Source organism: Aethalodelphis obliquidens, unplaced genomic scaffold (assembly GCF_003676395.1).
Source record: "Aethalodelphis obliquidens isolate GAN/ISIS:26980383/991018 unplaced genomic scaffold, ASM367639v1 scaffold1, whole genome shotgun sequence".
Taxonomy (NCBI): domain Eukaryota; kingdom Metazoa; phylum Chordata; class Mammalia; order Artiodactyla; family Delphinidae; genus Aethalodelphis; species Aethalodelphis obliquidens.
Window position 1 is genome coordinate 108310742 of NW_020837945.1, and position 27111 is coordinate 108337852.

At 36.2% G+C, this 27111-nt stretch overlaps 2 protein-coding genes across 3 annotated transcripts in view; one reads left to right on the plus strand and one right to left on the minus strand.

Moving 5' to 3' along the window:
* The window catches only part of GMPS (guanosine monophosphate synthase), a 114644-nt gene extending 105139 nt beyond the window's left edge, over positions 1-9505 (minus strand). Inside the window, exons 1-2 of the mRNA XM_027113539.1 lie at positions 9490-9505; positions 3856-3970 (exon numbers count right to left, since the gene is read on the minus strand). The gene's annotated coding sequence lies outside the window, so the exon portion shown is untranslated. The remainder of the gene's footprint in view (positions 1-3855; positions 3971-9489) is intronic.
* Positions 9506-9832: 327 nt separating this feature from the next.
* The window catches only part of SLC33A1 (solute carrier family 33 member 1), a 21121-nt gene continuing 3842 nt past the window's right edge, over positions 9833-27111 (plus strand). The window contains exons 1-4 of one of the 2 annotated variants that reach the window (XM_027113570.1): positions 9833-11060; positions 21794-21984; positions 25921-26105; positions 26380-26497. In XM_027113570.1, coding sequence (XP_026969371.1) covers positions 10286-11060; positions 21794-21984; positions 25921-26105; positions 26380-26497 — 1269 coding nt within the window. In that variant the 5' untranslated portion in view covers positions 9833-10285. The remainder of the gene's footprint in view (positions 11061-21793; positions 21985-25920; positions 26106-26379; positions 26498-27111) is intronic. The other variant, XM_027113578.1, reaches the window with a different exon arrangement.

Here is a 27111-nt window from a genome sequence, read left to right on the forward strand (position 1 = left end):
TCAATCCCCCCTTTTCTTTGATACTTCTCAATCCTGAGAGGGACAGGAGTGGGACAAGAAAGGGAATCAAGTTTTGGGTAGAGAGGTTAATCATAAATTTGGCAGGGGAGCTCAGTTTTAAGGGGACTCAGTTTCGCATATATTTTGGGCTCAATTTGTAACCAATAGCTTGATGTGTTTAAACTTCTGCATCTTCCTGGTAATAAGCTCTACATTCAGAGCCTCAATTCAACCAGGACACCACAAATCTGAGGCTTAAAAAAAAGCAGCGTGGCCCAAATTTACTTAGGGACTGTTACAAGAGTAGATGCTTTTCCTGAAAGGGGAAACTTCACAAAGTCTGCCTTTTCAAACCTACCCCCATTTTACCTAAGATTTCTTTCCCTAGTGGCAGTGTTAGTTGCCCAAAGTAAAATTCCTTCTCTGGGAAAAACTTGTTGGAAAAGATAGGTAAGCAGCATTTCAAAAGACTATTTAAAAATGTGAAAGTATATTGTAAAGATACCCAAGGGAATGTTTACCCAAAACTCTTTGAATGGCCTTCCTTTCTTGCCAGCCTCCCACTTGCCAGCCTCCCACTGCCAGCCTCCCACTTGCCAGCCTCCCACTCACACATTTGTTACCTCATTCTCCAACTTTCTTCATTCCTTAGCCAATTCAACACATCTTTTGACTGTCCTTCTATGGTTCATTTTGACATTTCTCTGTACCCTTTAATTGTCCACAATATATACATGAAAAGAATGTTTGGTTGTGGGTGACTGTGAAATCGTACAACTCAAACGGGACTCGAACCCAGCCAAAACCCAGATTGGGACTTGAACCCACTGTCTTTTAATTGAGATCGCACACCTGGTCTCTCAGGACTTCATGAAGCTCAGGTTCTTTATGTCTCAGCACAGAAGGAATTCGGCGAGAGACAAAGTAATGAGTAAGAAGGGATTTATTTAGAGAGATACACATTCCATAGACAGAATGCTCTCATCTCAAAAAGCAACAGCGGCCCTGGAAGTAAAACACTCCAGAGACAGAATGTGGGCCATCTCAGAAGGTGAGAGGCCCCGAAATATGGGGTGGTTAGTTTTTATGGTCTGGGTAATTTCATAGGCTAATGAGTGGCCAGATTATTACAACTATTTTGGAGTAGGGGCAGGGGTTTCCTGGATTTGGGCCACCGCCTGCCTTTTAGCCTTTTATGGTCAGCCTCAGAACTGTCATGGTGCTGGTGGGTGTGTCATTTAGCATGTGCTAATGCATTACAATGAGCATATAATGAGGCTCAAGGTCCACTGGAAGGCGAATCTTCTGCCATCTTGGACCTAGTTGGTTCTAATCAATTTATATTGTATCCTCAATGGCTATGTCATTCTTTTAAATGTTGTACCCTGCCCCCTTCCCTCCTGTTTCAATTGTGTTTCTTCTCTTTTAATTTTCTTATATAGCATTAAATAATATATATGAAAGCACTCTGTAAATGATAAAACACTGTACAAAATGTTAGTTATTTTCAGACTATATTCCACTGCCTAGCACATTGTGGGTACCCAATGATTTAGTAAAGCATTATATACTCTGTCCTAATTTTTAAAACCATGTACATTGGAACATGACAAGAGATAGGGAAACTTTAACAGCAGAAGAACAGGTATGTTAATCTCTAAAGTATATGTAGCACATTATAATAAATAAAAACAAAAATTACCAAGACCCCAATTGAGAAAGGTAGAGACAAAATTCACAAATTAGGCAGTACAAATAGTTAATAAACATGATATGCTATTTTAAATATTTTGGTATCATTTTCCCAGCCTTCTGAAATCCCATAAAATGAGAGAAGAAAAAAATTTTAAGTAAAATGTGGCAATATTGGAAAAACAGGTAGAAGGTCATAAGCAGAGAAAAATGTTTCTGGCAGGAGTGCAAAATGGCACAACTACTTTAGAAAATACTTTGGCAGTTTCTTATAAAGTTAAATATACACATACCATACAACTCAGCAATCCTATCCTAGGTAAGCGCCCAAGAGAAATGAAATTTTTATTTACACAAAAACCTACATGCAAGTGTTTATAGTGACTTTATTCATAATCTCCAAAAACTGAAAATAGTCCAAATGTTCTTGAACTGGTGAATGGATAAACACATGTTGGTACATCCATACAATGAAAGGCTACTCAGCCAAAAACAATGGGGGGTGGGGGGTACTCAGGGAGGAACTATCAATACAGGCGGCAACATGGATGAATCCCAATGCATTATGTGGACTGAAGGAGGCCGGACTCAAAGGCTACATATTGTACGATTCCATTTATTTGACATTTTGGAAAAGATAAAACTATAGGGAGAAAAAAACGTATCAGGGGTTTCCAGGGACTGTGGGCTGGATGGAGAGGCTGGCTTCAAATGAGCACAGAAGAATTTTTTGCAGTGATGAAACTATTCCATATCTTGATTGTGGTGGTGGTTACACAACTATTTGTGAAAATGGTTTATATTTATCCAAACTCATAGAACTGTACACTAAAGTTTTACTGTACATAATTTATACCTCAGTAAACCTGATCCCCCTAACCCCCCCAAGAAAAAAGCAATTAAAAAATTCTGAGGAATATATAGAAGATTCCAGTCCACTAGCATATGAATGATAGTGAACTGGAAAAGCAGTCAAGAAATCTGCAACTACACACAGGTTTAGGAAGAGGCCACTAGATGGTGGTATTAATTTTTGTAATAGAGCCCAGGAAACGCTGGAAGCTCAGAGATCACAGGCCTGGAGCAGTTTTTTTCAAAATTTTCCTATAAATCCATAGCTATAACTCCTGTTGTCAAGCCTTAAGCTTCATTGGTTTCTGTGTTTTTGCTAAGCTAGGTCTCCCAGCCTTCCACTGATTCTGGGAAGCCATCAATATCCTTCCAGTTAAATTCTCTCTCTCTGCTTTTGTTTTTGTTTTCTGAAACAGACCAAATAGCAGAACTACTAAGGCTGTTAACCAACTTTTGTTTTGTTTTGTTTTTCTTCTTACTTTTCATTACATAGAATTTTGAACATGTATGAAATAAACAGAATGGTATAATGAACTCCAATATCACCAAACATCAATAGTTGTTGATAATCTGCCATTCTTAATTCATCAAACCTTCATCACTTCCAACCCTCATGCAAATAGTTTTTTACAGTCATTTTTCTCATGAGATAAATTTACATTATTTTGAAATGCACAGGTTTTTAAAAAAATAGGTTTATTTTATCTCAGCAAAATTGAGCAGAACGTACAGAGATTTCCCATATGCCCCTTGTTCCCACACATGCACAGCCTCCCCCATCATCAACATCACAGAGTGGTACATTTGTGATAGCTGATGAACTTACACTGACATATCATTATCACCCAAAGTTCATAGTTTACATTGATGTCATACATTCTGTGGGTTTGGACAAATACATAATGACATATAACTATCACTATGGTGTCATACAGAGTATTTTCACTTCGCTAAACATTATCTGTGCTCCCCTTTCTCATTCCTCCCTCTCCCTAACCCCTGGCAAATGCACAAATTTTAACTATACAATTCCAATTTGTTTTGGACAGACCTAGTTTGGAAGTTTATAATAACATAAAGCAAAACAGAAAAGGGAAAGTTGTAAGAGAAGACTAAAGAGATAAGTCCAGTAAACAAACTAAAAGTTTACTAGGATTTCCAGGAGGAGTTAATGAAGAGGAAAGAAAAAAAGGAAAAATCAAATATATTATAAAAGAAAATTTCCCTTAATTCATGAAAGATTTGGAACTTTCTTCAAAAAGGCCTAATAAATGTTGAATAAGATTAACAGAAAAACATACATGCACATACCTTCACACATTCTGGTGAAAATTCTGAACTCTGAAAAAAAAAAGAAAACTCCACAAGCTTCCAAATGGAAAAACAGGATACCAGCAAAGGAACAAAAATGGATTGATGGTGTCAACTGAAAGGAAAAACAAAGCACAATGTGAGAGCTCTGAGTTCAGTTATATTTGGGGAGTTACTGAAGACTATAGACTATAGCCCGGGAGACAGCCCTTCAGAGAGTTCTGAGGAAGCACTCAGAAGAGGTAAGGTGGGGAGGTCAGTACACGTGTGATTTTGGCAAAGAGGTATATGCAATCAAGCACACAACTCAGTAGAAGATTGCTGCTAGTCACAAGGAGCAGATGTCTCCGTTAATGATTTTAGTGCTTTTCTAGGTAAGAGAAGGTGCAAGAAATTTGGTTCATAAAATTTTCTCCTGAAAATATTTCACTATGAGAAGGCCTGTTCAGCCAGTTTTCCCAGAGCATAGAGTGCCTCATTTCTGATCTCCACCCTGAATTCCTTTCAGGGTGTGTTAAAGGTTAGTGACTACAGTGGCTAGTGAACTTCATTCTTGTAGAACCAGATGGTGAGTGACATTTTTTTTGTTGGCAATAGTGAACAACAATCATATAATAATATGTTATAAGTAACTTTTTTTGGTGTAATTCATATCTTGTTTTTGAGAGCTTCAGCCTCAAGTCACAGGAAGGAAGAACTAAAATTTTTAAAAATTGATATCATAAACATGCACATATGCTTTTATCATTAATAGATTACAATTAAAATAACATCACATTTTTGTGCTTTCATACTGGTGGAGACTGACAAGTTTGAAATACGAAGGGTAGATGAGGAGCAAGCAAATCCAATTAATCACAGCTAAACAGTATACATTAGTACAAAACTTTTTGGAGGACTATTTGGTAATATATTACATTTTAAATATATATTTCGACCCAGAAATTTCACTTCTAAAATATATGTGTTTTATTTTTATACACATTTATAATATTGATATAAATTTTACATTTTATATATGTATTTGGGAGAGTATTGGGAAAACAAACCATCAAACCAGAAAGAACCTAAATGGTCATCAGTATCATAAGTATGGGCATGGAACTCAGTTCTAAGAGTGATTATCTCAAGAGACAGGAAGTGAAAACTACCAGTTTCTTAAGACTTGAGCCTGGAAATTATTCCAGCATCACCCAAGCTGTATTCTATTGGCCACAGAGCCTAGATTCAAGGAAAGGGACATAGACTCTACCTCTCAAAGGGAGAAGTGGCAAAGAATTTGGAAGCTATGTTTTTAAAACTGCCGTATCAAGTTCAGGGAAGATAATGTTTTTAGGGTTAGGGTTGGATACTCTAAGAAACGTCAAGAGTTTAGATACTCAATGTGAAGTATACATTATGTATGACCAGCTGGCTTACTATGTGTAGTATCTGGCATTGTATTACACTGCTACCTACACCTTAATTACACCAAGATTGCACCATATCCTACAACAGAATTTCTTGACTATCCTCACCCTCAAAGTGCTTTTGGTCAAAATTCTGCTCTTAAATGAGAGGAATTGACCAAGAGGGATTTGGCTCTTTTTGATGCAGCATTATTAGTTGAATGTCAGCTCTGGATAGCCATGTAGTAACATTTAAACCTCTGGCAGATTGTGGAGAATGGCATAATGAGGACAATTTTATATCATGAGACATTTGGAAACTATTTTGTATTTAATTTTTTAGGTAGCCTGTACCTAATCAGGAGACTAAATATCAAGGATCAGTTTGATCAACCTTAGTTAACCAAACAGCCTTTTAAAAAAATGACTAATCATTTCATCTTTTTTTTTTTTTTGATGGGTACAAGATATATTAGCTATTGTATGGCTCTCTTGGCTAGCCTGAAAATAGTCAAGGGCAATTGTATTATTCTGGATGATTTTAGACATCAGATTTATATTAGTTGTTGAATTTCTTGTTTTGGGGGGGTTTTTTGGTATCATGGTCAGTATGGTCACTTGTTTTAGATTAGAAACTTGTAGTCAGTGTAGACACCTATGTCCTGAACTCCTCCTGATAAGTTAACTGGGCTTTAAAAAATAATGTTACTAAGAGGTTTGTTTTGAATACTTGGAAATGCAGGATTACCTGTCCAAACTACAGGTCACAGTTGATAAAGTACATGAAGACCATCTGAATACACAAGAATAGTCCTGAGGGTTTACACTAAGGAGATACAATTTTTTTTATTTATAGTAATCCACAAGTACCAATTACTATATAAATTTACTTGGTCTGATGGACTTCAATATATTTTGTTGTAGCATCTGAATATCTAAGAAAATAATTGGACTATAGCATATTTCAGTAGTCTATGTTTTTTTTTTTTTTATCCTTGACATCCCTGGAGTTTCTTTGAGGCTCTAGGAAACATCAGTAACAGTAGTAATATCAGTATCAGAGGTACAGAGTAGGTGTGTTGGGGTTAGTAATATTAACAATAATAATATAACTATAGTTATAAATTGATATATAACTATATTTATAACTATAGCTAGTATTAACTCTAATAGTAACCTATGGATTTAGGGGTTAGATGACAAATACAATAGCAGATTGTAATTCAAATGATTTATAATATAGCAAAGTCCTTCCATTGGCACCTACATCTGAGTTAAGCCAAAATTGCACCTTTCCTTCCTGAAAATGTCTCAATTTTAAAAACCCTTAAAAATCTACAAGTAAATTATTACATGTAATTTTTTTAATAATAGAAGAAAACTTTGCTGAACTGGAAAAAAATTTTTATCTTCAGATTGAAATGATTCACTGATACCCAGTGTGATAGTATTAAACTATGTTTACAAATCCTTTGATACTCCTCCCTTCAAGAGGTGGAGCTTTATTCTCCTTCCCTTGAGTGTAGGCTGGACTTAGTGCCTTGCTTCTGATGAAAGGAATATGGTGGAGATTTTAAAGAATAAATAAAGTGACAGTATGTGACTTTTGAGACTGTGTCATAAAAGCATTGTAACTTCTTCCTTGCTCTTTCTCTTAGATCACCTGCTCTGGAGGAAGCCAACTGCCATGTTGGAAAACTACCTAATCAGCTCTACAGGGAGACTCACATGACAAGGAACTGAGGCCTCCTTCGAACAGCCATGTGAGTGTGCCATCTTGGAAGTGGATTCTCCGGCCCCAGTCAAGCGTTCAGATGACTGAAGCCCCAGCTGATATCTCACTGCAACCTCATGAGAGATACCAAGGCAGAACCACTCAGCTAAGCCATTTCTGAATTCTAACCAACAACTGTAAGATAAAATGTTTGCTCTTTTAAAGTGCTAAGTTTTGAAGTAATATGTTACTCAGCAATACATAATGAATATAACCAGGAAGGATTAAAATTTATTTTTTAAAAGACACATCTAGAAATTAAGAAAAAAATCTTAAAGCATCAGACAGAAAGAACAAGCTATTTACAAAAGAAACAAAATAAGATGAATATTTCTTTCTTATCAGTAATAGTAGAAGTTGGAAGTCAACAACTACAATTTTTGGACAAGCAAAGATTCAATTTACCTACACACCCTATCTTAAAAAATAGTTGAAGAAATTCTCTAACCATATAAAAATTGAATAGAATTTAATCATGACTATACCAAGATCTTACAGGCAAAATAAAAAAGCACACACACACAAAAGGCTATTTTGCAATATTTAAATCTAAATGGATGCTGACAATATGAATGGGAATTTGTAATACGTTATAAAATTAGTCTTGAAATACAAATAATTTTCACTTACATAGCTTAGTATTAAACTTTCTATTACATAATTCATCATTCAGCAAGTATTTACTTGTCACTTACTATGCATATGTATTTAAAAAAATTCTCAGCAAGTGAACAGACCTTTGATGCCCACAAATGGAACTTAAGAACTACCATCCCTGCAAAAACTTTCCTGAAACATTGCATAATGTTAGTTTTCAGAAATGTGCTATTTGTAGTTTGGTTTCCTGTGTAAGCTCTAGGTTACATTTAATAAGTGTGTAATTTTTTGTATTCAAATTTTTTTCCAAGTTCCATAATCTAATATAATTCATTATCATTTCTCCAGCACTTCATTTTTGTTTTAAATGACTCTTTGTTAATCATTCAACATCTCTTTGCTGAAGGTAAATAATACAGCACATTCCCAATTGATAGACGTGGAAACTGAAAATAAACATGAAGAAATTTATACTTGGTCATACTGCCAATTTCTGAAAGGGCCATATTATTAATTCAGCCTCTGATACCTTATGACACAATTCACTTGACAAATATTTACTGGATACCTACCATGTGTCAGCACTGTATTGGCCACTATAAAATCAAACATGAAGACAACATAGGCCCTGACATAAATGAGTTTAGAGAAAGAAGTCAGGAAAAAAAATTATAAATGCAAGCTTTAAAGCAAAGTGATAACAAAGAGTTCAGAATAACCACATTTTCCTAGAGATTAGGAATAGCCAGGAAACTCTTCATAAAATGGGTCATGAGGATATATTTCAAGAAGTTTGACAGGTGACCAATTAATTGGCTATGGGAGTTCAAGAAAATAGAAGCCTAAAATGATCTTCCCTTCCTACTTCTTTTCTTCCTTTCTTATTGAACTACCAATGTAGGTGGTATCCTTAACCAGTATGGGTAATTCATGACTGAATGTGAGGCTTGATGGCACTTTCATGTATAAAATGCAAGAACTCTCTATTCAAGTTCTGGAGTTATTGATCAAGATACAATATTGTATTCAAATTTTAAGGTCCATCTTCAGGAAGCTAATCTTTTTTTCCGAATAATTTTGAGATGAACAGTTATTTCAACATTTGCATTTATATTTGTAAGAGGCCAGCTATAACATGTTTTACCTTTTAAATGGTGTGAGGTTTAACTTTAATTACAGTTTTTGTTTTGGGGTTTTTTTTTTTTGGCCGCACTGCGGGGGTTGAACCTGGGCCACCGCAGTGAAAGGGCCCTAGCGTAACCACTGGACCGCCAGGGAACGCCCTAACTTTAATTATAGTTTTTAAGTTTTTGTTTTTAGTATTTAATTACCCAATGGAAAGCACCATATATACAGATATATGTATATATGTAACTTGTATAGGTAACGTATTTTCTATACATTACAAATTACGATATTAGTTACTCAAGGTTAAGTTCTCTGTAGGATCATTTCAATAACTCACACCTGTTAACATGAAATAAAATTTTAATATTTGGCTCTTACAAGATCTTTTACAATAGCTCAAAGATAGAGGGATGTAACGAGTCTTATCATTCCAATCTACCCAATGTAACTAGCTTGTTACCCAGACACCAGTTCCCCTACACTTTTTCCACCACTTTGGAAAAACGGACTACAACGAAACCTAGCGCCTCTTGAGCAGTTTCATTCATTCCATGAATAAGTAGGCACTGTAAAGGACGCGCTTCACCTTTTAGCCAGGCCTTTTTTACCCTTTTGGGGGCACAAAGCGCCCCTGCCGGCTGATAAGGAAATTCCGTAAACTTCAATCCCCCTCCTCTCTGTTTCTGCCCGGCCCACGAAAGCAGGAGCATCACAAAATTCCCAGCCTGGAGCTTGGGTATTACCCACCCAAGCCTAGTGACGAGCCCTCACAGCGTCGCCCGGGCTTCAAAGGTTGAACCATGTTAACCTTAGGCGGTGGGGTCCGACCTAGCTGAATCCATCACGTGGCCGCAGGAGCCCAATGACCGAGACCCACGCTTTCCAGGCCGCCGCAAGTGCTCACAGAGCCGGAGCTTGCGCGACGCCCCGCCCCGGCCGCACGGTGCACCCGCGTTAATCCTCCCATGAGGTCCCAGCCGCTGGGGCTGCGGGTTCCTACCGAGCATTGTTTCCGAACTTGGCCAGGAGAGCGTTTCCAGATTGGCTTTCTCTGGAGGCGGGCTGAGGACTCATTTGAGACTAGGACTACTTCCTGAAGCGCGAGACAGGAAGTTATCTGGGATGTCTGTAGTCCCGTGGGGAAAGTACCGGCTTCCGCTTTGGTGACGGCTAGAGCAGGCGGTGGGTCGGCGGACTGGCTGTTTGGTCTCGCCGCAGCTAGGGGTCCGTTTCCATCGCAGCACCACGGCCCCCTCCTCCAGCCCAGACCCCGGCGAGGCTGCCCGGGGGGCTCCTTCAGGCTCCTTGACGCCGCTCCAAGGGGCATCTACCTGGGCATCGCCTGGGCCTCCCGCCGGGGGACTGACTCCCGGCTTCAGCACTCAGGGCCACAATAAGAGGTGCCCTTATCAACCCGCGCCCTGCCCCCCTCCCTGAGCCATCGAGACCCTGGTCCAGAGCGACAGCCTAGGACCTGGGACTAGACGGATCCAAGACGCTAAGCCCTGGTCTCCTACAGACGGGGCTCTGCATCGTCTCTGATATGTCACCCACCATCTCCCACAAGGATAGCAGTCGGCAACGACGGCCAGGGACTTTTAACCACTCTCTAGATATGAAGAGCGGTCCTCTGCCGCCGGGCGCCTGGGATGATAATTATCCAGAGTTGGTTGACGGGGAAGGGGACCAAGAAGCTTTTTTGCGGGATATCGGCGCTAGTGACTTCTCAAAACCCCCACGGAGCTGCCGGGCGGAATTAAGCAGCATTTTGCTGTTACTCTTTCTTTACGTGCTTCAGGGCATTCCACTGGGCCTGGCGGGAAGCATCCCACTCATTTTACAGAGCAAAAACGTTAGCTATACAGATCAAGCTTTCTTCAGTTTTGTCTTTTGGCCCTTCAGTCTCAAATTGCTCTGGGCCCCGTTGGTTGATGCGGTTTACTTTAGGAACTTCGGTCGTCGCAAATCTTGGCTTGTCCCTACACAGTATATACTGGGACTCTTCATGATATATCTCTCCACTCAAGTGGACCATTTGCTCGGAAATACAGATGGCAGAACCCCCGATGTGGTTGCTCTCACTGTGACATTCTTTTTGTTTGAATTCCTGGCAGCTACTCAGGACATCGCTGTGGATGGTTGGGCGTTAACCATGTTATCCCGGGAAAACGTGGGTTATGCTTCTACTTGCAATTCAGTGGGCCAAACAGCCGGTTACTTTTTGGGCAATGTTTTGTTTTTGGCCCTTGAATCTGCCGACTTTTGTAACAAATATTTGCGGTTTCAACCTCAACCCAGAGGAATCGTTACTCTTTCAGGTAGTGTATTTAATTTATTATGCTGTTAGGTTTATTGTACGTTTATGAATCCTTTCGACAGTGTGTGTGGTGTTAGAAGGAACCATTATTTAATGTACTGGAAATCATTCTATGGGAGATAATCCGAGGTAAGTTTTCTGTTCTACTAAAATGAGCTTCAGCCAGAATGATTACATTAGAGCAATCATAATTGATCAGTATTCTGAACTGAGCAGAGGAAGGCAACCCAGTAAACATTGTTGTGTCATAGCAAACAAAACTCTGAGTCTAGGGATACCTTGGCACTTGCCTAATAATACTCAGATGCACATTTTTTAGAAGACTGGCTAGTGTGAAGACATGAGCCCAGCCTTATTTCAGAATTTTCCTTTCGTCTTTTGTTAGACTGAGGTTTCTAGCTCCATGTTTTCTGGTCCATTTCTACCCCTACCCTTATACCAAGAGCCCTCATGTAGCCTTCTGGTGAATAGAACAGGGTTAATTCATTTAAGCATTAATGAGCAGGCTAAGTGACAGGGTTCAAAGGGCCTCCTGTGATTAAAGCCAAGTACCGCCCACAAGAAGAACTTGCCAGTCAGACTTGGCATTTGCTGTTGTTGAATTACAAGATTTCATGAAATGGGTAAGTAGAGTTCCAGAATGCACAAAACACCAGGTGAAAATGCACTGAAGCAGCAAAGTACAGAAAGATACAAGACAGTACATGCAGTGTTCAAAGTGCCTGAAGCAGTCATTGTGGGGCCTGATTTTGGACAATGATGCTGAAAGAAAGGTTGTGACCAAATTAAAGGTTGTTGACCAAATTCTTTAGTTGCTGTGAGTAAGAGTAAAGTTTATCCTGTAAGAAATTGGGTGTAAATTCTACAGATTTCCCCCTCTTTCTGCATGAGCACAATACAAGGCCCGGTAAGGTTTTCTGTTTTTTTGTTTTGTTTTGTTTTGTTTTTTAACTTTCCTAACAACTGAGAAACAGTAAAATTACCAATATCAAGAATGACCAACACTGGGAATATAGTAGAATTCTTCATTCTGGTAGTGATGATCAATTTAGGTGACTGTCTCTTAAAGTTTAAACAGCTAAACTTGCTCTCATTTTCCTAGTACTAGGGGATTCCCAATAGGGTAAATGTCAGGGCAAGGTGTGTGGTGAGGGAAGTTTAAGGGCTATATCATAATATTCAGGGAAGGGAGGAAGGGATTCCCAACTGTATTACTGAAATCGTATACAGCCCCTCCACACCCCTACACCCTATAAGTGATCCCCTTTCTACCTCCTCAAACTGCCAGTGAGCCACTACTACTGATGAAATAATAGTTATACTTTTCCTCAGTTGGTTTACGACCAAAAATGGTTGAGAGATATTGCTGTGCACCTAGACAGATTTGTCTCTGAGTGTTCTGGGGTCCCACTCCTGCTATATGGATAATTCTCTGCTTACAAATACTTCATGAATGCATCGTTGCTTTTTTATGTGTCTTGCTTTTCCTTTTTTACTGGGACTGTTCATATCACCAAAAAGGGCTAATAGGATGATGTGTTACTTAACATGGGAAACTCTCAATAAATAAATCAAGATTGAAGAGACTATGGAAACTAAATTACTAAGTAAATTAGAGCTTTCTCACAAGTGTGATAAAAGAGTGATTAATAAAATATCATTCCAGAGAATGCCATTAACTGTTCCCCTATGGGAAGATCAAAATTGAGCCACTGGATTTTTATTTACACTGATTTATTATTTTGAATAGCTGTTTGTTCTGGAGTTTGAACTTTGTTCTCCAGGAAATTTTAAAAATAGTTTACTTTTTAATAAGTTAAGAGTTGAAGAGTCCTGCATTTTCATTCTCCTTTGTATGACTGTACATATCACATTTATAGGGTTTTTTTTGGAACTTAGTATAACTAAGAGTAACCAGTGGCTTTGAGGAATTTAGAGAGCACAGAAAGAATCATGAAGGAAATACAGTTGCTTAGGTAATAAAAGAAGAGGCAAACACTGAGGCAGATGTTTACAAAATGAGGAAATTAAAAAGAGGCATAATTATTTTTTAAAATTCTGAAATACGTTCTGTTATTAGCACTTTGTTTTGAGTTACAGATACACAGAGATAGACTATATTGAGAAAGAACAGTTTTTGCAATCTAGAAAGCAGTAATCTAAATAGTAAATTTAGAACAGGAAGGAGAGGATGAAAACACAGTCCCTTAGAAAGAAAACCTTGATTATGCTGAGATTGGCTTTTTGGTACCTTCAGGGATACAGAACAGTCCTTAACTCAGAGGTAGCCTTTTTTTTGTTCCTGCCCCCTTGGTTTTCAAGGATCTTTAGTAGCAAAAAGAGATAACGTTTTAAGCTTCAAGCAATGTGAGAGTAACCCAGTAGGACACAGAGATTAGAACATAAAGTTTTATGCCTTGAAAAGATCATATATTTCAGTTCCTCATTCTTACTGATGAGGAAACTGATCAGGAAATTGTAACTGGCTAGTTAGAGGTAGAGATAGATATACCTACAGCTTAGGTTTCCTGACTCCTTATTTGGTGATTTTCCTCCATTTGGTAGGAAACTAGGAAAAACTAGGAAAAACTGTAATACATTCTTTAGTATCTAAATCTAGGCTTGAAACATTCCCTTACATTCTCAAAAGATAAAACTATAGAGATAGAAAACAGATCAGTAGTTGCTAGGGGTTGTGGATGAGAAGGTTACTATAAATAAATAGTATGAAGGAGTTTTGGGGGTGTTGAAACTGTTCTGTAATGATTTGAATTTATGCATGTGTTAAAATTCATAGAACTGTACACCAAAAAATTGTTTTACTGTATAATTACTTAAGATTTCTAAAAATTTTTTAAAAGAATCCATTACCTTACAAGTTAATCCCTGGGTAAATATCATACACAGTATATGATATACAGTCCTTGAGTTTCACTCTATTTTTGCCTTGAGTGGAACAAATTCATAAATCTGGTGGATCTCACATCTCAGTATAGACAAAGGAAGAAGTGAACTTCTTTTCAAATGTTAGGGCCCTAGTAGTAAAGTGAGATAGCTGGGAATACTGGAGCTACTAGATTCAGGAGAGATTAAATATTAAAAACTGGAGACCATACCCCAGAAAGAAGGTTTAAAGCCTTTTTCCTTTTAAAAACAAAGCAAAGGAGAAATGGTACTGTATGCTTTCCTTGTCCAGTAAAGAACTGTAGAATAGCTTTTGTGGATGGGGTGCATAAAAGCCAATTTACAAAATACACTGTAAACCAAAAAAGTATTTGATTTTATTTGGCATATGTCTTACTCTGAATTTCACTTCTAACTTTATTGAAATTTATTTGGAGGCCAATTGAATTAGCCTTTACTATGTAAATTTATCAACAAAACAGTCAGAACCTCACTAATTACAAGCAGTCTCCTACTTTCATTTATAGTGTTCCTGAAAACTATAATTTAATTGGAGAAAGCAAAATAGACTTACCTAATACAAGATGTTTTCCTAGGAAATTAAAAATGAAATATAAGGACTTTACTGGTGGCACAGCAGTTAAGAATCCACCAGACAACGCAGGGACACGGGTTCAAGCCCTGGTCCGGGAAGATCCCACACGCCGCGGAGCAATTAAGCCCGTGCGCCACAGCTACTGAGCCGCGCACCTAGAGTCCATGCTCCAAAACAAGAGAAGCCACCGCAATGAGAAGCCCGTGCACCACAACGAAGAGTAGGCCCCGCTCGCCGCAATTAGAGAAAGCCCTCACGCAGCAACGAAGATGCAATGCATCCAAAAATAAATTAATTAATTTATTTTTTTAAAAAATGAAAAATATAAAACCCCTGATTCCACCTGTTCTTTTAAATACAATTTTGGATAAATGTTGCATTTTATACATGTCCTTTTCATTCTTTTTATTATTTCATATTTTTTAATGTGGGGTTTTTATCTTACTATATATATATATAGCTTAGTATAGGAGGTCACAAATACATATTTTTGTTTTTAATTTTTATTGGGGTATAGTCGATTTACAATGTTGTGTTAGTTTTAGGTGTACAGCAAAGTGAATCTGTTATACATATACATATATCCACTCTTTTTTAGATTCTTTTCCCACATAGGCCATGACAGTATTGAGTAGAGTTCCCTGTGCTATACAGTAGGTTCTTATTAGTTATCTATTTTATATATAGAATTGTGTATGTGTCAGTACAAGTATGTATTTTATATGTGAGTATGCATGCTGAAACATTTATTAAGGATGGGGTGCATATTCAAAAAGCAAGATGTTTGTTCCGTTACAGAATTTCTATTTCTTGGTTTGGTGTTATCTAAGAAAAATATTTTTAATTTAATTTCTTCCCTTTACTTTTATTTATTTATTTATTTATGGCTGCATTGGGTCTTCATTGCTGCATGTGGGGGCTACTCGTTGCGGTGTGCGGGCTTCTCATTGCGATGGCTTCTCTTGTTGCGGAGCACGGGCTCTAGGCACGCTGGCTTCAGCAGTCGTGGCATGTGGGCTTAGTAGTTGTGGCTCGTGGTCTCTAGAGCGCAGCTTTAGTAGTTGTGGTACACGGGCTTAGTTGCTCCGCGGCATGTGGGAATCTTCCCAGACCAGGGATTGAACCCATGTCCCCTGCATTGGCAGGCTGATTCTTAACCACTGTGCCACCAGAGAAGTCCCTTCCCTTTACTTTTGAACACATGATAGCTGAAGTCCAATCATCATCAGTTAAGGCTCCAGAATACATGATTCAAAACACCTACAGATTTCTTTCTTTTTAGATATTTTATATTGTCTTGTATTTGAGACCTACATTTCTTATTCCTAGTACAGTCATAGAACTTTTGCATTCTTAAATTTCCCATTAGTTTTTAAAAACTTTATTTAAATAGTAATTATGGATTCACGGGAGGTTGCAGAGAAATGTTTAGAGAAGTCCATGCACCCTTCCCCTAGCATCCATTGTTAAAATCTTATTACATAACCATAGTACAATATCAAAACCAAGAAATTGACATTGGTACAATCCATAGAGCTTATTTAGATTTCACTAGTTATACATATATTCATTTATGTGTGCGCGTGTGTAGCTCTATGTAATTTTATCACATGTGTAGCTTTATATAACCTCCACCACTACTATCAAAATACTCAACTGTACCATCACCACAAAACTCTTGCGTTGCCTCTTTACAGCTATACCCCTTTCCTCTTCTCCATCCCTAATCCCTGGCAGCCACTCATCTGTTTTCCATCTTTATAATTATGTTATTTCAGAGATGTTACATAAATGAAATCATGCAGTATGTATCCTTTGGAGGTTGGCTCTTTTCACTCTGAATAATTTCTTTGAGGTTCATCCAAGTTGTTGCATGGATCAGTGATTTGTTCAGTCTTATTGCTGAGAAATATTCCATTTGTTAGAAATACCACAGTATATTTTACCACTCATCCATTGAAGGCAATTTGAGTAGTTTCCAGTTTTTGGCTATTGCTATGTGAAAATAAGTCTTCATTTCTTTCAGATAAACGCCCATGAGTACAAATGCTTGTTTACGTTAAGTGCATTTTTACCTTTGAAAGCGACTGCCCAATTTTTTTCTGGAGTGGCTATGTCATTTTATCTTCCCACCAGCAATACGTGAGTGATCCAGTTTCTCTGCATCCTTGCCAGCATTTCATGTTACCATTATTTTTCACTTTAGCTATTCTGATGAACCCTGCCTCTTCGTGTGATAGTTTGGAATGCTCACTGTCAGCTGTTTTATAAAAGTCTGAATTCAGCTTTCAGCTTACAAAAAGTGATTTAGGGGTGTCAGGATGTAGGTTGTACAAAAGCTGAATGCAAGAACCTCCTATCATAGCATCAGAGGAGAGATAATGTCATACATGTTTAATTAAAATGGATTTTGTGCTTGGCTTGAACATATTTTAAAAAATGGAAAGAGTGATTCATTTCCATCTATTCAGTGATACAGGCCCCAGATTTAGCATGAGGTGGAAGCATTGAATCTATTGGCCTCTCAGCTTCAGTCTTGCATCCTGGGCTGAGTTTAAGTCTAGTGTTTTGGGACAACAGGGGTCTTGCTAGTCAGACAGCTGCTTAATCTAGTGCTTGATTGAAGAAACCATTTCTTCTACCCCAGAGGAAAACCTGGCATTGTTGGAGTTAATGAAAAAGTATGTGATCTAAAGATGGCACCTTCCTAAGGGGTTAGGAAAACCAAACTCTTAGGAAGCTTTCAAAATTAGCTTTGTATTTAAGTTAATTTTTGCATTGCATGCTGTCTTTCAAAAATCTAATCCCCAAATAAGATATGACTATATTGTATTATAATCAAAACAGAATTTTCTGGGAGTGCTCCTCAGTATAGATATTTCAAGCAAATGTTTAAAAGGGAGAGATTTGTGACATAGCAGAAAATTCTGTTTCTTGCTAAGACTTAGCTGGAGACCCAGGGCCAGATACATAGTATATCTATTTCAGTTTCTTCCATTGTGAAAGAGCAAGTGGACTGATGATAGGTGTCTAAATTCCCTTCATGCTCTAACTTGTGAAGTAGAGAAAGCTGTACTGAAAGCAAGATGAAAGGAAGGCCTGAGGGTTATTTAGAACAGAAACTGAAAGTTTGTTTTCCTGCAACTTCTGAAGGACTAAAGTTCATTTCCATAGTGTGAGAGTTAGAGAGAGAACCTGTCCTGAGCCAAGGATGGTTGTATCAGACAGTGCTTCTTAATTTTTCTACCTCTTCTGATGGTGGAAGAGAATGAACCTGTACCACGAAGGGTCTGGGGGCTTGGTCCAAAGCCTTGAAAGCTTGAAATTTTTTTGAAATCTTATGTTTTATCTTTAAAATTCATGGAAATTTTGCCTTCTCTATAATATATGTCTTTCATGAAAATGTTTCTTTCTAAGTTATTGAGTAAATGAACTGTTTAGGAAGATGGACCATGTTTGATTTGCATACCCTATGGTATACCACCGTATGGGGAGATGGAGGTGGGGAGGGGGGAATACAAGTAACCAGTTCAAAGAAGTATTCGTAAGTGTCTGTGTTCCAGACTTCTTGATTGGAGCTACAATAAGCACCTTTTTTCTCAGGTGTATCTGTTTAGTAGGAAGACAGCCTACTTGCAGTAGGTGTTTCTGAGCATCTGGGTAGTATAATGAAGAACATTCTTGTTTTAGAGTCAGATCTGAGTTTGAATCCCACCTCTGGCACTTCCTGGTTTGTGATTCTCTTTCACTGGGTATAAAACAGGAATAATAATGCTTGTCTTGGAGAGTGAGTTTGAAGGTTATTGCCCTGTCCTGTGTCTTGCTTTGGCATAATAGGAGCTCAGGTGCTGGCTATTATATCCTTTTTGATTACTGGTGCATTGTTACATGCTCTTAATTTTTGCACTCATTGGAGCATTAGGTAAGATCTAGTAGCCACTTCAGAATATTTAACTTGTCTTACAGGTCTTTGCACAAAATCGTGTTTAAGAAACTTGAACATCAGCTCTGACATCTTGATCATACATATATATGTCACAATGCTTTTGCAGATAAAATATATAAATCAGAATCAACCAGAATGTTAATAATGAAATATTTAGATTATTCTTGCTAATAATATCTTTCTAGTGGTTGATATATCAGACTATGGTTGTTCTGTAGGATCCAAGCAGTATTAATAAACAATAGCCAATAGTCTAATAATAGTATTTATGGTAATGGCATTCATAAATCTTAATACATTTTCTGGCAGGGGTTAAGCCTCTCTTTCTGAGCCATTACTTCATTCTTCAGTCTCTGTGAGCAATGGAAAGCCTTTGAATGAGGGCTCTGAATGACCTATTGTCACTACTTTCTTCTTTCTTTCAGACTGTTATCTTACCCTCAAAGCACAAAGAAATTAGAAATAATCTTATCTGCAAACAATACTGAAACCTGTTTAACTTGTTCTTAATCTTTTTTCCCTTGGTACTGGTATCACGGAGTTTAAATTCAGATGAAGATTTTGTTCATTAAAATTGGGAGAATAGGGGCTTCCCTGGTGGCGCAGTGGCAGTGGTTGAGGGTCCGCCTGCCGATGCAGGGGACACGGATTCGTGCCCCAGTCCGGGAGGATCCCACATGCCGCGGAGCGGCTGGGCCCGTGAGCCATGGCCGCTGAGCCTGCGCGTCCGGAGCCTGTGCTCCGCGACACGGGAGAGGCCGCAGCAGTGAGAGGCCCGCGTACCGCAAAAAAAAAAGGGAGAATAGGGAATTCCCTGGCGGTCCAGTGGTTAGGACTCCGTGCTTCCACTGCAGGAGGCATGGGGTTTAATCCCTGGTCGGGGAGCTAAGATCCTGCAAGCCTTGTGGCGCAGCCCAAAAAAAAAAAAAAGGGGAGTGTATACTAAGCAAATTAAAAAATTTCTTTGCTGAAAGTAGTATATAACTGAAAACTTTTAATTTTCACTTAACGTTTTTTAAAAACTTATTATTCTTATTTATTTATTTATTTTTGGCTCAGTAGTTGTGGCATGTGGGCTTAGTCGCTCCACAGCATGTGGGATCTTCCTGGACCAGGGCTCAAACCCATGTCCCCTGGTTTGGCAGGCGGAGTCTTAACCACTGCGCCATCAGGGAAGCCCCTTGTGCTGGTGCTGCCAGCATCATGACAGAGGATCATACTGAGTATCGCTAGCCTGGGAAAAGATCAAAATTCAAAGTACAGTTTCTACTGAATGCATATCGCTTTCACACCATCATAAAGTTGAAAAATCTCAAGTGAGACCTTCATAAGTCGGGGACCATCTGTATAAATTTCACATTATGGAGAAAAGAATTCACCTCAGAATACAAATTTCTGTATGTGTTTGAAGCAGTTTAGCTTCTTTAATTTGCAAAATTTGAATAGCAGAGCCTTGTTTTTTGTTAGGCTTGTGGAGACTACATAATTAGCCAATTCTAATAGATTCTTAATTCAACATTAATTTTAAAAAGTCTTTATATAGGCACTGTGAAATAATGGAAGGAGTATGAATCTCAAATTCAGAAGATTTAGGTTCAAGTTCTGCCTGTTAATAATTTGACCTTTGGCAAAGGTTTAAATATTCTGAGCTTTTCCTTTCTCTGCATAGTATAATAATGCCTACTTTGCCTGTCTCACGTGTTTACTACAAAAATCAAATGAAATAACTTATAAGAAAGGAACATTTAAATACTAAGGTGAATTTGGTCTATGCATGAGGGAAGTTGATCTAAATGAATGATGCTGTCTGCCTCCATCGTAAGTGAGAGTTAAGCTGTAGTGACCCAGCACAGCAACCGAGCAAGACTGAATACAGAGGAAACCCTGACTCAAGAATAGTAGACCTTTTTTGGAAAAAGGTGACTAGGCTTCATGAACAGTCAGTTATGCTGCATGAGCAATAAAATAAAAAGCAAACATATTTAAAACTGAATATGATTTTAGAATGTTAGAGCTAGAAAACATCTGGGATTTTCTAGGGAACCCTCTTATTTTACAGATGAAGAAACTGAGGGTTATCCACTAAGTTTTGTTTTTTTTTAAAATAAATTTTATTAGAATAATGAAAAATAATACATGCGGATAACCATAGGATACACACATAGGAATTTAAAGGTAAATTTTATACTTTTCAATATGAAACAAAGTACATATCTCATGGAGATATATTTCTAGAGATGCCATGAAACAATAGAGTAATAATCTTGAAAAGTATCGGAACATAATATAGGAATTACTAAATAATAAAAAGGTTCAACTCCATTACATGTAGCATAAAATACAGATATTGGAGAAAGTTTTATAGAGACAAAATAAGATGCATTTCTTAGGGTGGTTAAGGAGACACAAGTTTTTGAAATCAGTTGTATGAGGCACTGACTTAAAATGTAATATCAGGCAATGTAACCTCTCAGCCTGTTTCTTCATCTGAAGATTGGGGCTAGTAATAACTTCCCCTGTTGTACTATTGTAGTAAAGGAAATGATATGTGTAAGATGCTTAGCACATTTATGGCACATGGTATGCACTCAAGAAATGGTGCCTCTATTATTACTATTATTTTTAGCTGTTATGCAGAATCTTCCAGGACATTATTCACTCCCTCCGCTTAATTTGTTTGCAATATGGGCTAACGGCCCAGGCATCTTTCACTGGAACAACCCAAATAGTACTCTTCATGTGTCTTTTTTGTGCATCTACAAGTACGAGAAAATTACTTATGTATCATAGTATTGAAAGAGAAGGTTATTCTTAAACAGATTAAAAACAAAGTTTAAAAACAAAAGGCAGAAAGTCTAATGTAAATGATCATCTGTTTGTTGTTTAAGTTGTCAAAATTTAATAAAGAACTGAAATGGTTTAAGTGCTTAAGAAGTATGACTTAAGATGGATCTTATGGGATATGAAAATCATCTCCTGCCCTTAAGCAGTTTCCTTGAATAAAATGACACAGCAGGTGTCACAGTTTGGTAACTTTTATTTCATTCAACCCACTAAACCCTTTCCTTGTTAAGTATCACTGTCTATGTAATGTATGTTTAACAGAGACAGGACTGTCTTATTCATCTGCTGTGCCTCATCTGGTGCCTTGAACATGACAAGCCCTATGTGTTCATTTTTTTTTTAACAGATTTTAGTTGAGGAAAAGTTGTGTACAGAATTATTTAGTATCAATGAAGACATGTTATTTCAAAGGTTAATTATAGATTTAAAACATTTTTAATTTCAGACTTCCTTTTCTTCTGGGGAACTGTATTTTTGATAACAACAACTTTAGTTGCCCTTCTGAAAAAAGAAAACAAAGAAGTATCAGTAGGAAAAGAAGAAACCCAAGGGATCACAGATACTTACAAGCTGCTTTTTGCAATTATAAAAATGCCTGCAGTTCTGACATTTTGCCTTCTGATTCTAACTGCAAAGGTAAGAGATTTATAAAGCAAATTCCCCATTCTGTTACAATTAACAATATCATGGAATACTTCTGTTGCCTTTTCGTAAGTCCCTTTCCAGTAATATTAGAATTTAACAATAAAAACTAATATACTTTGTTTACTAAATGTGTTTTAAAAGGTGTGATGATATCAAATCAAACATAACTTCAAAGTAAGCTAAATGTCTTAAGATCTTGAAAAAAATTATGCCAATTTGAAGTACTTCTAATAAATGTGAGTTTTTAAATGAATGATATTAATGCTTGGAATGGAAATGAATACCTTAAAAAAATAATAGCTCTCTACTGTTAGAATGAGTATATACCTAATGTCAAAGGTATTAAAATTATTTACTTAGAATGTAATTTACAAAGATATGGAAATGTATGATTATTAGAAGTCCATTTAAAAATCAGTTGGATTATTTTAAAATGTTAGACGGAAATATACTATGAAATAAAGGGGGGTTTTGGTGACTTTTTAAGAATTCTGTATGTTTTCTGTATTAAGATGTCTTAATTTTATAGTTCTAAAACATTTTAAAGAGATTATGTTAGAAGAAAGGTAAGTATATTTTGTTATAGTGAACTATTGCTAGTATTGGAATTAATATCCTAAAATATAAAATCAGTTATAGGATTTTCATATTATATTTAAACCTATCAACATAAACACTTTCACAGCTATCTTTTGATAACCCTAAAGTAAAAATTACAGCCTCATTGTTTTGAAGTACTGAGTTTTTCCTCCTCTCTAAGGATAAGGAGGGTTACATTTTTAGGAAATGTTAGGAAGGTTTAAACTTAAGGTTCAACTTTAGAAATGCTAAAAGTTTCAAGGAAGATAATAGTATTATCTAATTATATCATTTAGAGATAACCATTGGTAACATTTTTGGTATATTTCCCTCCAGCCTCCTTTTTTCCCCTATGTATGTATGTGTGTGCATGCACATGTGTGTACATAAACTTGACATATATAATTAATACATTAATTATAATTAAGAATTAATATTAATATATATACACACAAATACTTTAAAAGTGGAATTGGATCATACTGTGTATAATTTTTTATTTTGTTATTGTCTTATTCCATATTCCTGTATCATTAAATAATATTTTATAATATACTTTTTAATAGCTATAAATTGTCACAGTATATAAATTTGCCATAATGTACTCATTTTTCTATTGTTGTATATTTAATTTGCCATGCGTTTTAATTATAAAAATGTACTAGTGAATATTTTTGTGTGTAACTCTTTGGTGTTCTGAATATTTCCTTCCAATAGATTCTTAAGTGAGGAATTAATGGATCAGTGAATATGATTGTTAAATTGCTTTTTAAAAGATTTTAATAATAAATTATACTGTCACCAGCAATGTATAAGGAGTTGCTTCAAATACAGAGTCTAGAATCCCATGTTCCCCCTGTAGAGTAAACCTCACCAAAAGTAACATCTCTCCTAACTTTTAACACCATAGATTAGTTTTCCCTGCTTTTGAGTTTTATATAAATGGAATATCCAGTATGTAGTCTTATGTCTAGCTGTTGTGCTCTTTCACTCAACATCATATTTGTATAATTTATCCGTATTGTTATTTATTAAATAACAATAGTTTGTTCATCTCATTGCTTATAATATTCCATTGTATGAATATGCCACAATTTATCCATTCTATCAACAAATGTTTAGGTTATTTCTACTTTTGAACTATTATTAATAGTGCTTCTATGAAATTTCATGTAAATTACTTTTGGGGAACATAGGTGAACATTTCTGATGGGTAAATACCTGGGAGTAGAATTGCTGGTCATTAAGAAAAGCATAGTATATACTGCCAAACAGTTTTCCAAAGTCATTGTTCCAATTTTCTCTACCACCAGCACTGTAAGGGAGTTCTAATCACTAGGCAGCCTTGAAACCACATGTATTGTCTTTTCAATTTTAACCTTTCTGGTGGGTGTGTAGTGGCATCTCATTATAGTTATAATTTGCATTTCCCTGATGACTAAAGAAGTTGAGCATCTTCTCGTATGATTATTGGCCATTTGAATATCCAGAGTTACCCTTCTCTTTAAATTTGTAGAAGTTTTATTTTTTATATATCCTGGATATGAGTTTTTTTATTAGATATGCGTATTACAAATATCTCCTGTACCACTTTTAAGACAGAGTAAATGTTGAAGTCGGTTTGTGTATCTAATGTTTACAAAGAGAATGTGTTAAGTATAAGTGAAATTCTTTTCTGGACTTAAATGAAATATCTCTGACCTTTAATTTTTTATGTGAAATTTGCTTTTTGGCTCCATTCCGAGAAGTTAAAGTATTTAAAAGTATTTAAAGTAATATTTATCATTAAAAAAAATTTTTTATTTGTATATTTTCACACTTACTGAAAATTTACTTGTATAGTTGAAAGAATGTCCATATATGTTTATCTAAATTCTGTGATTTTTAACATTTAGCTCCACTTTCTTTATTCTGTAAATTGTGCTATTTTACATATTTCTTATGAAGTATTTGAGAGTAGTTTGTACATATCATGTCCCTTTATCCGTAAATACCTTAAGTATGTATCTCCTAAAAACAAGTACTTTCTCTTACAAAGCCACAACTTAATAAAAAATTAGGAAATTTCAATTGATATAGTACTATTTTCTAATCACAGTGCATATCCAGATTTCACCAGTTGTCCCCAGAGCAGCCTTTATAACTTTATTTGTTCCTGGTCAGGGATCCAGTTCAGGATCACACATTGCATTTAGTTAGTATGAGCCTTTCTTTGTCCTTCACGACCTGGACACTTTTTTAAAAAAAATTTATTATTTTATTTTATTGGCATATAGTTGATTTACAATGTTTTGTTTCAGGTGTACAGCAGAGTGATTCAGTTATACATATACAATATATTTATTCTTTTTTAGATTGTTTTTTCATATAGGTTATCACAGAATATTGAGTAGAGTTCCCTGTGCTATATAATAGGTCCTTGTTGGTTATCTACCTTATACATAGTAGTATGTGGTTACCTGGACACTTTTAAAGAAGACAGACCAGTTATTCTGTAGAATGGCCTTCCATTTATGTTTGTCTAATGTTTCTTCATGTTTAGGTTCGTGCTGTGTATTTATGTCAGAAATATCATAGAAATAATACTGTGACATCTTCAGGGAATTATATCAGGAGCCATATCATGTCCCTTTATCCATTAAATATTGTTGTTAACCTTGATTACCTTGTTAATCCATTGCAAAGTTACTATTTTTCCTTTTGTAATTAAAAACTAATTTGTGGGGAAATACTTTGAGACTATCTAAATATCTTATTTCACCTCAAACTTTTACCCACTACTTTTAGCATTCTTATTTGTTTTTGTTGTTTTTAAGAATTAATTTAACTATACCTTTTCTTACCCCTCATTTAACTCAACCTCTTAGATATAATGTTTTCTCAGAATTATTTTTGAAAAGCTAGGTGACTTTTTGGAAATTTTGTTGTCAGTCAGAAATCATCAAAAATGCGTATGGTTTGTGGCAATGATGCTTCATTTTAACCAGATTTATTTGGAGTCAAAGGCTTTTCTTTTAAACTTAAAATATACAAATCAGTAGGTTTGGACTTGGACTCTGTTTATTGTAAGATATAGAACTTTTTGAAATGGAAATTTATTTGTAATTAAAATTACAGTTCCTAAGAGTGCTGAATTTTCACTTGTTTTCACTTCATATTGTTAGTAGACCATAAGGGCAAAGTGTACCTCCATAACTTGATTGCTGTACCAGATATAATAATATGATACTTACTTGTAACTGGCATGGGTCAATAATGAGACTGAGGTTCTTAAATTACTTACATATACTTGGAGGAAAATATTTCATAAGTCACAAATTAAAATATTTTTTTGTTTTTATATTGCAGATTGGTTTTTCAGCAGCAGATGCAGTAACAGGACTGAAATTGGTAGAAGAGGGAGTACCCAAAGAACATTTAGCCTTATTGGCAGTTCCAATGGTTCCTTTGCAAATAATATTGCCTCTGATTATCAGCAAATATACTGCAGGTCCCCAGCCACTAAACATATTTTACAAAGCCATGCCCTACAGGTAAAAATGAAATGAAACCTTACTAAATAAGAGAAGTTAAATAAGGAGCGGTTATCAGTATCACTAATATCTGTGTATAGAGTGTATATGGGAAAAGGCTTGAAAAACATCTTTAACTTCAGTATCATTTATATGCACTTTTATCTCTTTTTAACTTCCTAACAGGTTTTAGATACAGGCTTCTTTCATATGGTAGGCACACAGATTTCTGTTTTTGTTATTGTTTTTTAACCTAAAATGGAGGTCAGCTCCACCTTTCTTTCTTTTTCTATAGATTATTGCTTGGATTAGAATATGCTCTACTGGTCTGGTGGACTCCTAAAGTAGAACATCAAGGGGGATTCCCTATATATTACTATATTATAGTGCTGCTCAGTTATGCGTTACATCAGGTAAGCTTGCCATGGTTTTTCCCAGGAAGTAAACTGTCCTATGTAAAATAAAGAAGAAGTTCTTCTACAATTGCCTTAAAATGATGATAATAAATTTTAAGATTTAAGCACGAATCTGTTTCTGAAGAAATTACTTGACAGTGAACTTTAAACCTTGTGGATTTTATTTTTTATATTTTTATTTTTTGGATTTTATTTTAATGAGTTTTATTCATAGAAAGAGAGTTTCTTCTTCATTCACTTCATTTTTTTTTCTTTTGTTCATTCAACAAATATTTGTTACATTTCAGAATTTATCCCAAAGTTAATTAAGAATTCTACCCTTGCTAAGTATCCCTCAGTTCATCCCTAGATTAGGGATTCTTTCCTTCTTCTAGTCCCGGTATTTTCTTTTTTCTGAAAGTATTGAGAAATAATGACAGCTTCTAGATTATACGTCCCAGGTTTTTGGTTTAGATTCTGTATTAAATTTTTCTTTCTTTCTTTTCCTTTCTTTCTTCCTTTCTTTCTTCCTTCCTTCCTTTCTTTCTTTCTTTCTCTTTCTTTCTTTCTTTCTTCCTTTTTCTTTCTTTCTTTTTCTTTCTTCCTTTCTTTCTTCCTTCCTTTCTTTCTTT